Raw genomic sequence first — 12,459 nt, forward strand, 5'->3', positions numbered from 1 at the left:
AACACACAAGCACAGGAAACAAGTACAGGAAACGGAAATGAGTCAGGTACGCTTACCGTCACAGCAACACGTCCAAAGACCTTTTTTTTGATTCTTCCCACGAAAGCATTGGCTGTAAGTGTAGTATTTATTTCTTTCGTTACTACTTGCATTACTGTAGCTGTAAGTTAGTAAACCTTGTTAATTCATTCATCATTCAATGCGCTTTGTCGCGCTTCTCTGCTAGTGATGCTCTCTCGATGTTTATGCTAGCGCTATGTGTGTGTGAACGTAACGCTATTAGCTTACTCTGATGTTATGCTAGCGCCATGTGTGTGACTGGGTAGTTAGCACATTGTTCATGTGTTGTATAGTTAGATATAGCTTAATAGACCATAGCTATTTGTTGTACAGGAGACTAAGCTTCTGTCCTTTTCTTTCTGTTTAGTTTTCACTCGTTAATGTCACCCGCCTGAAGACAATAAAAGGAGCAAGGCGCTCGTCGTCCCTGGCTCGTGAATTCGAGTTTGGCTTGCTGTTAAACTGTGTCAACGTACTGGAAGTGCACAACACATAGGAAGAACAGTACAGTCAATAACGGCATTCCAAGGTCCGAGGATCATTGTCAAATCAATAAACACATTTATAAAATCAATATTTTGTCCAATTATTGATTTCTGACACAGGATATTTTTGATGCAGGACCCCCACACACGGCTGCTTACTAAAGAAAACAATAATTCAACAAAAAAAAACATTGATTTAAAAAATGATTTTATAGATTAAAAAAGGGTCCACCAGTCTACGATCATGTTTGTTGCAATTCATACATTTCCATTTGTTTCTAGCAATTGGTTTTGAGACAGTTACTTTGGTTTCTTGAAGGCAACTATTCACATCAAAAAAAAAAATCCTATTAATATTGCCCTGGTTATTCTATTCATTCCAATGAGAATTGAAATATTTTCTTCAGAAAAGTAATGCCGTTTGCTATTTCAAAACCCCAGTTTGAGAATCAACCCGTTCAGTTTTTTGGTGACTTGCCAAAACCGAGACACACTTCCCTCCCTGCAGCAAGAACATGTTGTTCCCGACCGCGTAGGAGCAGCAATAACAATTTCTGCAAACATTTACAAAACAAACACTGTTTGAATAAAGACGGGTTTCTAAGTCTATTTGTCCATGTCAGAGAGAGAGAAACAGAGAGAGAGACACACACACAAACACATACACACACCAGGGTTCCGTGTCACAGACTTTTATTAAATAACATAATTTATCTTTTTTATTCCATAAATAATAAAAAGTGCAGGCGTGAAAGCCAACTCTAAAACGCTGACAATTGACTTAAAAGCCTCTGTTCTTAAACATATGACGTGAATTGAAGTACAAGAGCTTATAGTCCAGTCATTTAGGAAAATAAAGGTAGACCAAATTGAAGAAAACTCAACTAATTTTGTGTCGTCAATATGTCCTGAGGAAGGGAATGGGGGACAGGACCTACCTTTTGTCTTCTGCAGTCTCCTTACCCTCGTCTCCTGTTCTCCCCTCAGACTCAACAAACTATTTCAAAAAAACTTGTAATACATTTTTTGTTTGTCTTGACGTAAATTATCTACTCAGTAATTATTACGGTGACATCTAAAGTTTAAAATGTTTACCCTATTCACATGACAAAAAAAATGATATGAAAAGGCGTAGGAATAGACTACATTTAGGTCTTTTTCAAAACTTTCCTCTTTCTTCTGGCTTTTTCCCTTACTCGGGACATATTGAGGATGCACAATCAGCTGAGTTTGCTTCTGTTGCAATTTGTTCTAGGTTGACCCCCATTTTGGCTTAAAATGACCGGACTATTATACACAGATGGATAATTAAAGCTCCACTTGGCCTTCAGCTCTACATAACTGAAATATATTAAAGGGTCAGTTCACCCAAATCACAAAAACATATTTTCCAGCTTATTCCTGTGTTACATTTTCAAGTTACGTACACAGATGCATTTTCTGAGGACAATCCAAAGAGGTTTTTTTTTCTTCTTCTTTTTCTACATGTGGTCAAATAAAAACCCAGAAAAAAGACACTCATTATACCACCAGAACTACCAGGATCACAGTAATCCAGTGATAGTTATCTGTACATCCAGTGGTACACTGAAAACAGGAACAGCTAACAGCTAATTGGGCATACTTTTCATTGAGCTATTTTGTCAAATTTGTCAACAAATACAGGCAAAAAAAAGGGCCTTAAGTAAGTCTGCTTACCAAAGAAAACACTCCCTATAACTCCAGAACCTGCCTGAGAATCATCAAGCTTTTAAGTTTTCTTCAGTATCAAAGTACTACAGCCAGTGATGTCTGATCATCTATGAAAACACTGCAAACAGGAAGTGTGAATACTTTATTCGGCATACATTTAATGCTGATTTGACAAAGATTTAAACAATTATAGGCCCAACCATAAACAGGGCTCATGCCGTAGCCCACAGCTAACTCATTGAATTCATAGCGACAATCTACTTCCTGTTTACATCTCCAAAGCCCACAAATTATGGGAACAGTAGATCCTAAGTGCCAAAAGTGACATATCGAAATACTTTGTGTTTTTTCCATGTAGTTTTTTAAATTCCTTTTACAATGGCATACAAAAGAGTAGGGCAGCACAATTAATCTAATTTTAATCGCGATCACGATTTTGACTTCCCACGATCAAATTTGTGTGATCGAGCGATTATGTTTTTTTATAGCGTCATCTCATAGAACGCTCCTGCTCCGTAAAGCCGTCTGCTCATGAGCCAATCAGAGTAGTTCACTGCACCGCGCAGCTTATTTCTAGATGTAGACAGTCCCAGAGGACAGAGGGACGGGAGGAAAACTCTACAGATAGCAAACGGTTGTACGTCGGTGTTAAGGTTTACCAGTTTACCAGTAAACGCACCATTTTGTCCCGTCTGTTGTTTTTCAGACAACAGCAGTGACCGGTGCTAGTCGGTGCTAGTAGCGTCTGTTAGCTGTTAGCTCCTCTAGGACACACCGGTGCTAATGTCCTCGCATCCGCTGCAATGTTGTTTATATGGATGTGGTTTAATTTTGCGTTACCTTACCCATTTTTTCTGTAAAGTTGTGCCTGTGTTGGATCTCTCCTCTACTCTCTCTGCTCTTACTCTCTCTCGACTTACTCTCCGCGCCCGGCCACACAGCGGCCGCTGGTCCACACTTCTGACATTTGTCCACAGTTTTAATTGTTATTAAAACAGCTGTATATTGTTAAGCATTAGAGGCAAACCTGTATTTGTACCAGTATTTCTGCGGGTAACTGCTATCGCGGCCGCCACCGCAAAGAACACAGAAGAAGTTATTGAATGCAACTAACTTTAGTTGGTAGAGTACCAGCGTGTGAGATGGAGCTGCTGGACCTGGACCTGGACCAGAGATGTTACCCATGACCAGAATATCACTGTTCATAAAAATGCAGCGCAGTGACGATACAGACGTTTCATACACACGATGTGTGTATCCGCCGTTCGACCCGTGCTGGACCCGTTTATAATGAGTCAGCCGTCTCTCTGTGAGTAGCGTCCATCACACCGCCTCTCGCAGTTATAAACCGCCTATGTGACAATACAATTTGTTTTGGTTAAAATCAACAAATAATCGCGATCACGATATTGATCAAAATAATCGTGATTATCATTTTGGCCATAATCGTGCAGCCCCACTAAAGAGACCAGCAGCAAACCCTCCCATTAGCCGACCAATAACCTTATCAATCAAACTAAGACCACTTTGGGGTAAGTCCATTTTTGTGATTTGATTGAAATGACCCTTTAACTTTACCCTTTCAGAAGTCCCGTAACCATAAGAGAAGAATTTACCAGCTTGGCCATGAACACATTGAACACATCTTTATCTTTACTGAACTCTAGCTTCTGTTTATGAGATGTTTTCTTCTGCTCGCCAATTTAAAATGTTAACAAACCTGACAACAGAAATAAAAGTGCATGAAATATGATGAATGTACAGTCCATGGTCCCAGTCAGAGGTGAAGGGATGTTGTCTGTTGCAGTACTACTTTTGACTTAAACCGGAATTTAAAATTTCTGTATATAAATCTTTCTTAGTTCATATATTACATAAATTACATATTAGTAAAAAGGGTAAAACAAAGTCTACAAATAGACATAAATAACCAAAAGAATAAAATGCTACTATAAAGTGCAATGTAGCAAACAACAATTATGCATGCAATTTTAAAATAACTAATTTCCTCAATTACTGAAGCACTAACAGTAACAAAAAGTAGTACAAAACTGTAGAAAGAATAGGTGTGGCCTTATATAAAGATATCATTTTATATACAACAAATCAATAAAGCTCATTTAAACTCGTATAATTATTATGTTAAAATAATAAAATTGTGTTTGTGACATGGCTGGTCCAAGACTGGACCTTTAAGAAGAAGAATAAATATTCACACGTACACGCACACACACGCACCATGTCCATGTGACAAAGATAAAATCCCAACGTGGCCCCTGATAGATCTGTCTTTGATGTCGAGTGGAATCTTACCAGAAGGTTCCCCTTCTGCTCAAACATTACCTCATGTTATAAAACGAGAAGTGAAATCAGGCAGATCGCGCCGCACCCTGAGGAAATCTGTGGCTCATTCTGGAAGAACACAAAAAAAGAAGAAGAAACAAATGACATCAGTGATACAGAAATGTATATCTGGACATAAACTAATTTCATTCTTTTGCTTTTAATGAAAAAAAGTTGCCATTTTATTTTCTCCTGATCCAATCATTTGACTATTAAAGCTTTACAAGCAAGCCGCTACATTTGTGAGAAAATATTCCATACCTCAAGTGCCCATCAATTTTTCCCGTGTCATCTCTTGTGTTGTCTTCTCACGCTTGTGACCAGAATGTTCTGTTGGACACAAACACACAAAAACCAACAAACAAAAAACAAAATCATTTTTCCAAAAGCAAGACATGATTGTTAGATAACAAACAAAGTAGATCTGGTTATCTAAACATTTCTGTGTTATAATAATTCACCATAAAACAGATTCTGGTCTTAACCTCATTTTGTTGTGGTGTTTTGTCTTTGTAAGCCTCAGACTTACTCATATATTATTTTACAAATATCAATATTCATTTGTAGTTAATCTCACTCTGTTTATTTGATTCTAAAGGCACAAGGTTTAGATCTTTCACTACATTTGCGTACTAAGGTGTAATATACTATACCCCTCCTGCACTTAGTATGCAGGATGAAGTATTTTGGAAACAGTACTAGTGACCCCCAGAGGCCACGCGGCTCCTCACACTATTTAACATCCAATACTTTGGGCCAACAGACAGATTTAAAAGCTCCGAGCACGCTTCCTACTGACCTTGTGCTCTGGACATCTAATTGAGAAGTTGTCCTCTTTTAGGACACAGCCTGAAAAACACAGACACACAAAACAAACCTTATATCCTAAAAGATTTGTGACTTTAGACAGAGTGACAACGACAGCCTTCTTACACATTTAAGAAAAGCAAAAGGGACTCAAGCGCTCAACGTTTTCACAGTCCCCAGTCAGGAAGACAGAGTATCCAGGGAGTAGCAGTTAAACACAATGTAACAACAACTTTACAACATATTAACAAACAGTACAAATAATGAGGATTTTTACTGTATCCCTTTATGGCTGCAATACTCTAAACATACTTCTGACTAGGGCTGGGCAATATGGAGAAAATCAAATATTATACAAACAATATTTTTGACCACAACGATATTATAGTGTTGACTACTGGTGCTTTCTCAAAGTATTTACACAATGAGATTTTTGATAAATAATCATCAGTAATGTAGATATAATGACTTAGTTGGTAAAGGCAAATAATACAACAGTTACAACAGTCTGGTAAGATCAGAAATGACATCACTTTACTGTAATGCAGCCTTTAAAACCAGGAAAAGACAACACTTATGCCATATTGAGATCACGATATCTAAAATCTAAGACGATATCTAGTCTCAACACGATATAGATATAATATCAAAACATTGCCCAGTTCTACTTCTGACACATATTTCATACTGTACCTGACTGAATGGCACAACTGTAGTGGTAATTTCTGGGACAGCCCTTCTGGAAACATCCCATTATTGCACCTGTTTGTTGACATGCTGAACATATCTGAAAAGGAAAAGCACACAATGAGAAAAAAAACACTTTTATCATATCAATATTATATTCAATGCAGCAATTTATTAGACAAAACTTGTTGCACATGTTACATAATAACTTTAATATGTCTTATCTCATTAAATAATTTTTGGAGATTCTCGGTTTAGATTCTTATAAATCTATTTTAACACATTACTCACATGCACATGCTGTATGTACATTTAAAAGGTTTCCCTTGTTAAAATTGTCACGCCTCTTCATGCTGGCTGGGACAAGATTCTCCACATACATTTTTATTCATCACATTGTATAAACATAAATTAAAAATAGATCAATTTCTTTTTTTTATAATAATTGGTATCCTACAAAGTTCTAATGCTTTTAGTTTGAAATTCCCTCTTTGTTTCCTTTCTGGGCAGGAGTGAGAGGAGTGTAACACTAAGAGGTCCTGTCAAGGAAAAACAAAGACTAACTGTAGTGGTGAAACTATTTCTCAATAAATCAGTTTTAGATTGTTAGAAAAATAATAGTCAACTATATCAATAACTTGTTACAGTTTTTGCTGATTGTTTACACACTGAAATCAAAAGTATCCACAGTTAGCAAAACCTTATTATCAAGGAGCAACACATTGGCCCAGATGTGCACCGCTAGAAGCACAACATCAGCCTCACACTTTTTGTAATACAATACACACAGTGCCTAGCGAAACACTAAACACACTTGTATTTCATTAGACACAAAAGTATATCATGATGTCACTTCCTTGCAATTCCAAAGCACTGACTGTCAAATGACGGGCACCCAAATAGCTCAGTTGGTAGAGCGGGTGCCCACTTATAGAGGTTTACTCCTCAACGCAGCCGGCCCGGGTTCGAATCCAGCCTGCGGCCCTTTGCTGCATGTCACTCCCCCTCTCTCTCCCCTTTCACATCTTCAACTGTCCTGTCAATTAACGGCCTAAAAGGCCCCAAAAAAATAATCTTAAAAAAAAAGACTGTCAAATGACAACGGTGTAAGTCGAGTGCAGATTTGAGTCGCGCATGCTGAGATTTATACGGCATGACGTGTCATACTGACATGTGTGAAATCCATGAACTTTTCTCATTACACACAATAACAGAAGATGGGAAAAATTTCAAAAACGTTTTAGCTAGCTATGTATGACTGTTTGATTGCTAACATTAGCTTAAAACTCCATCCAGGTGACAGCCTTTATTGTTTTTGATTGCTAGCTTGTAGCTAAGCTAGCAAACATTTCGAAAACGTTGTAGCTATCCATTAATTGTTTGATAGCTCAAAGCGCCATTCATCATTACAGAAGTCTCTTGTTAGCATCTCGTATGCTACTTGTTGCAAAGTAACGCATGCGCGACTCAAATCTACACTTGACTCACACCGGGGAGGGACCACACCTATGAGCCAATCTGGGAAACCCAGCCATCAGGTGCGCAAACACTCCAATATCGTCGCAATATCGACATCGAGGTATTTGGTCCAGAATATCGTGATATTTGATTTTCTCCACATCGGCCAGCCCTACGTTGGCGTGCGTCACTTACTGTTTCCTGTGCGAGCCTCGCCGCCTCCTCTAACCCGTACAGCTTCCCTCTGACCAGGAAGACGCCGGCGGACCAGATCCCGCAGTCCTCATGGATCCAGCCCTCATCTAGATGAAAAGGCACCTTTGGGATAGAGTGGTCGTCGCTCTCGAGCAAAGTAGAGCAGTCGTAACCATAGAAACCATCATCGGAGGCATTTACTGAACGTCTACTGACGAGCAAATATTCGTCCTCTTTCTGCTCGCTCCCACGGCCCAGAGATGGGCTGCTGGAGTAATACGGGCCGTGCAGGTCCCCGAGGCCCATGGCGTTGGCCGTCTGACCGCACAGGCAGCACAACAGCGTGGCCTGACACCTGCTTTGAGAGCTGGACCGACCCAGCTGGAAACAGGAAGTCCTAGGAACAAAGCCAGACCGAGATCTGGTGGCTGTCTGCTGCCGTGCTCGGCTGCTCCTTACTTTAGCCTCCTCCTCCTGATAGTTAACAACAGTGCACATCCTCTTCTTCAAGTGAATAAAAGGGCTAAAATTTCCCAGTTTCTTGTTCTTTTTTTCCTGTTTGTTGTTTGCATATTTAAGCTTGATTTCTGGCTCTCTTGGAGAAAACAGGGCAGAAGGGCCGGTCTGTGGGCGCGCTCTCTTCTTCCGTGTTGCAACCGATGTTTTGTTTCTTTTCTTTTCATGCTGCTCCGTTGCGATTCTGCAGTTCTGTTTCGGTTTATTTCCCAACTTTTTTGTTTGACGAAGGGCGCGGGGCTTCTTCAGTTTATGATTGGCACTTTTCGCGTGGAACACTTTGCGGGGAGGCTGGGACTTTCTCTGAGGGGACTTACTGTCCGTCCACCGGTCCACATCAGACTCCTCTGAATTACTGCTCGCTCTTTGTGACTCGTTTGGCTTGGAGGCCAACTCGTTTGCATCTGAGCTGAACAACCTCACCGCATACTCCATCATCTCGTCAGAATCGCAACTTTCGTTATAAATGCCCACTGCGTCCATTTTGGCTTGTCTCCTCAAACTGTGCCGAGACACACTGCAGGTATATTGAGGAATTTCGGACACTGATTTTCGGATTCTTGTACTACGTCGAACTCTGTGTGAAGCTTTCTCATCCTCGCTCTGAGGAGGAGTTTTTCTCACCAATCTCTTCCTACAGGAAACACCTTTCTTACAAGAAAAGGCGCTGCTTTTCTTCTTTTTGTTAGTGACCGAAACTTCAATAACGTCGCTGTCATCTCTTGAAACATCTACCGGAGATTCGGGAGGGTTGCCGTAAACAGCACTTAGGTCTGACAGGAGCACTATGGGCCTGGTGTGATGTACGGGAATGTCCACGGAGCTGTCCGAGGAGTCTTCTGAGTACGAGCTGTCAGGACTGGGTGAGCTCAGAGGCCGAGGTAGGTGATAGCAACCTCTCCCTTCGTCCGGTGAGGACACAGCTGGGGACAGGGGCTCCACTATGTGCCTCACACTGTCTTGGATGAACGAACCGCACAAGAGCGGCTCCTTAGTGGAGGACAGGAGGAAAATAACATCAGAGCCGCTGTCACTCTCCTCTCCTCCGCTGCTTTCGGGGACCGGGTCGCCGGTCGGGTCGGGGCCGTAGAATCCCGGATGCCACAGGTTGCCATGAACTCCGTCATGGTACAGATCCAAACCGGGAGCTAGTGTTGAATTCATGTAGTTACCTAACGGGTGGGGGCCCTGCTCCATGTCTCTGCAGAGGGCTGGCGCTCCCAGCTCAGGATGCAGCTGAGAGTTGAAGGAGGACGAGGCTCTAGATCTGTACGGGGAGCTGATCTCGGTGCTGCAGCTCGGTGGGAGTCTGTGGTACCACTCGGGCTTCTTTGCCACGTCCGTGGCTTCAGGGTGGCTACAGGTCAGGGGGTTGACGGAGTAGCCCTTGGACAGGTCCATAGCCATGAGGGATGGATCCTGAGGGGACACTTCCATCACTGCAACAAACACATATTAACATTATTCTAAGGTTTATATAAAGGTCATGTTGTCCTTGGGTCAAACTGACCTGTTTTCCTACATCAGTGTTTTTGAACTCCCCAATTATAATTACCCAAAATAACACGATTGATTCAACGCTCTTTGCCAAGTACAAATCTCTACTGTGATTAATTTTGGGGCATCTTATTCAATTTTATAGCATTTTAAAAAGAAATTGAAGTGGTTTTGAAATAGTATTGAGTAAAAGTTGACATAATTCCATTCTGTGATTATCCATAAACATTCTTTTAAGTTTTGTCTAAATAATTCCTAATTTCTGCTTTTCTACATTAGGTATAATTTCCTTGAAATAAGGTTTACTGACCATTAATTCCAAAAATAACTGTAAAACTAAAGTTAATAAGTTAGTGTAGTGTAGTAGTTAAGTGACAAACACTGAAAAAAGCATCAAAAGTGATGAAAAAAGGTGCAAAAACATGAGAAGAAGTGTTGATTTTAAGTACAGTACCCGAGCCGAATGAAGCCTTTTCTCAGATGATCTAATGATTGTAGTTGGACTTCTTTAGCTTAATTTTTTTTATGTGAAAAAGAGATGCAAAACTACCACAAAAGGGACACAAACCGACTACAAATTCAAAATAGTGCTCTCGTGAGAACTCAGGATTTCCAGGGTATGAATTGTCCAAAATGGTGAAAAAAACTCCAAAGCCCAAGGTGACATCTTTAGGTTTCTTATTTAGTTCAAACTTCATTTCAAAACCTGAAGATATTCAGTTCAGTTAACTATGCATTCAACCATCTCGTTTGAGAAGATTAATGTTTAACTTGTTATTTTTACTATTTCTGCTTGGAAAAGGTTTAAAGGTCCAATGTGTAGGAATTTCTCTCATCTAGCGTTGAGATCATAAATCCCAATCAACTCTCTCGCACCACGCAGCTCAAAGTACGTATTACAGCTACGGTAGCCTCCACGCTTCAAAAAGCCGGTCTCTTGCTTTTCTGGGCAAAGAAGCAAACTCCTGATCCTGAAATTAGGATTTTGAGTACGTGTGGTCCTCCATGTTTCCTTCTTCGAGCTTGTGGCCGGCAAGCGACGATACCGATCAGCAGCATTAGCAGCACCTGTGAGTTTATCATGTGACAGCGAAAACGTGAAAGGCGGAGCAGTACGTCCTGTATGTCCCTTACTGGATAAGGTATTTCAAGATGGCACATGAATATGGAGCGTCTACCCCAGTTCAATGTAAATGGAAATGTAAAATTACAAACCAATAGGAATACTAGGAATTGATGGTGGTTGTAATCATTAATGGAAAAAAAGTACAAGGACAACTAAACACATTACACACTGGACCTTTAAAACAACAATGTTGTTTGTAGTTGATTTGTCTCTCTTTGAGAGACATTTTCCAGATGAACCAGAACCAGAAAGATATTTAATGAATCGTTGTTTCAGAGTTTTCTTTTCAAGTAGAAAAAAAGGTAAAAAGAAAAAAAAAATGTTTTTTCGTTTCTTAAATGACAGAATATGTCTGCTTTTCATTGTCATAATGCTCTAAGAATTGAATATCTTTAAGTTATTATATCTATAATTTTAAACAACACTTCCCCTTGGGCTCTGGGATGTGTTTAAGCAGATTTTTCCCCCCATAATTCCTTGACATTACTTTGAATATACGTATTGATTAATCTGAAAAATAAGAGATTTATCAATACTGGGAATAACTGCAAGATACAGCCCTGCAACCTGAATTGGAGATTTTTTTATATTCACATTGGAGCTGGAGAGAAGCTGACTGAGTCTCTCTGAAAAAAAAAAAAAGGAAACCAAGTAAAAAAAACCGAGATGCAGATTTTATTTTCTAAAAGCAGATATATTCTACCTATTTTATTGTTTCGCCAATTTTAGTGCATTCAAATTAAATGTAGCTGTAACATGAAAAGGAAAATCAACCAAAATATAAAAGAATGGATTTTGGTTTGCGGATTTTCAATACTAACATTACTTATTTGTATATTACATATTAATATTCTGTTAAGAATCAGGATCAGGTCATTGCATTACCTGAGCTTTCTAACATGACATGTTAACAGGTAGGCCCGTTCGTGAATACTGTGGCTATATGAAAGGTAACCTACCAATAAAAAATGACATGATGTAACGTTGGACATAACTCACAATATGTGTCCACTTGTCTGTTAATTAAAGTGTAAAAACGCTGGCGGTGTTACCACTGAGGCGGCAGCCGTTCTGATGCTTCTGATGGACGACCCCGGTCTTGACAGCGCGGGCGGCAGAGAGACACTTTCCCCTCAAACAAGTCGGGTAGCTGGGTTAGCTAACACACCTCTCCGGGCCCATCATCAGGACTGGATGTAAACAAAGCTGTGAGTTCATGCTAGCTGAGGAGCTAATTTTAGCCCGCTAAACTCAGTCAAAACGTATCAGGCAGTCGACGCGATAACGAGAAATAAACATTTTCGTTATATAATTGCTGTTAGGCAGTTAGAAGCTTCTGGCTACTGTCGGTATTTTTGAAGTTGACATAATGGTGACCAGCTTCCTTCAGCGTCAAGTCACACAGAAACAACCAGGATGACACCGGATGAGAACGATGTGCTTTCAAAGTAAGAGCACACAGTTTTAGTTTTTCTTTATTGCAAAGCAAGTGCAATAACAAATAACAAAATAAACATAGCTATACCCGGTGGTTATACAGTACCCCATACTGGCGTTCACGCAAATGATGTTCATATTTACTGCTTATCTTGT

The 12,459-nt window shown here is 40.0% G+C and overlaps 1 protein-coding gene across 1 annotated transcript; it reads right to left on the reverse strand.

Annotated features, from left to right (window-relative positions):
- Positions 1-4,226: 4,226 nt before the first annotated feature.
- Positions 4,227-12,268, reverse strand: LOC117958764 (transcription factor 20-like). The gene is made up of 6 exons (XM_034895386.1): positions 11,919-12,268; positions 7,728-9,682; positions 6,081-6,174; positions 5,380-5,429; positions 4,842-4,910; positions 4,227-4,649 (listed from the first exon to the last, which is right to left on the reverse strand). Exons 2-5 carry the CDS (start codon positions 9,678-9,680, stop codon positions 4,869-4,871), a joined length of 2,139 nt encoding a protein of 712 aa, XP_034751277.1. The 5' UTR covers positions 9,681-9,682; positions 11,919-12,268; the 3' UTR covers positions 4,227-4,649; positions 4,842-4,868.
- Between the last annotated feature and the right edge of the window lie 191 nt (positions 12,269-12,459).

The sequence above is a fragment of the Etheostoma cragini genome, chromosome 15 (assembly GCF_013103735.1).
Source record: "Etheostoma cragini isolate CJK2018 chromosome 15, CSU_Ecrag_1.0, whole genome shotgun sequence".
Classification (NCBI taxonomy): domain Eukaryota; kingdom Metazoa; phylum Chordata; class Actinopteri; order Perciformes; family Percidae; genus Etheostoma; species Etheostoma cragini.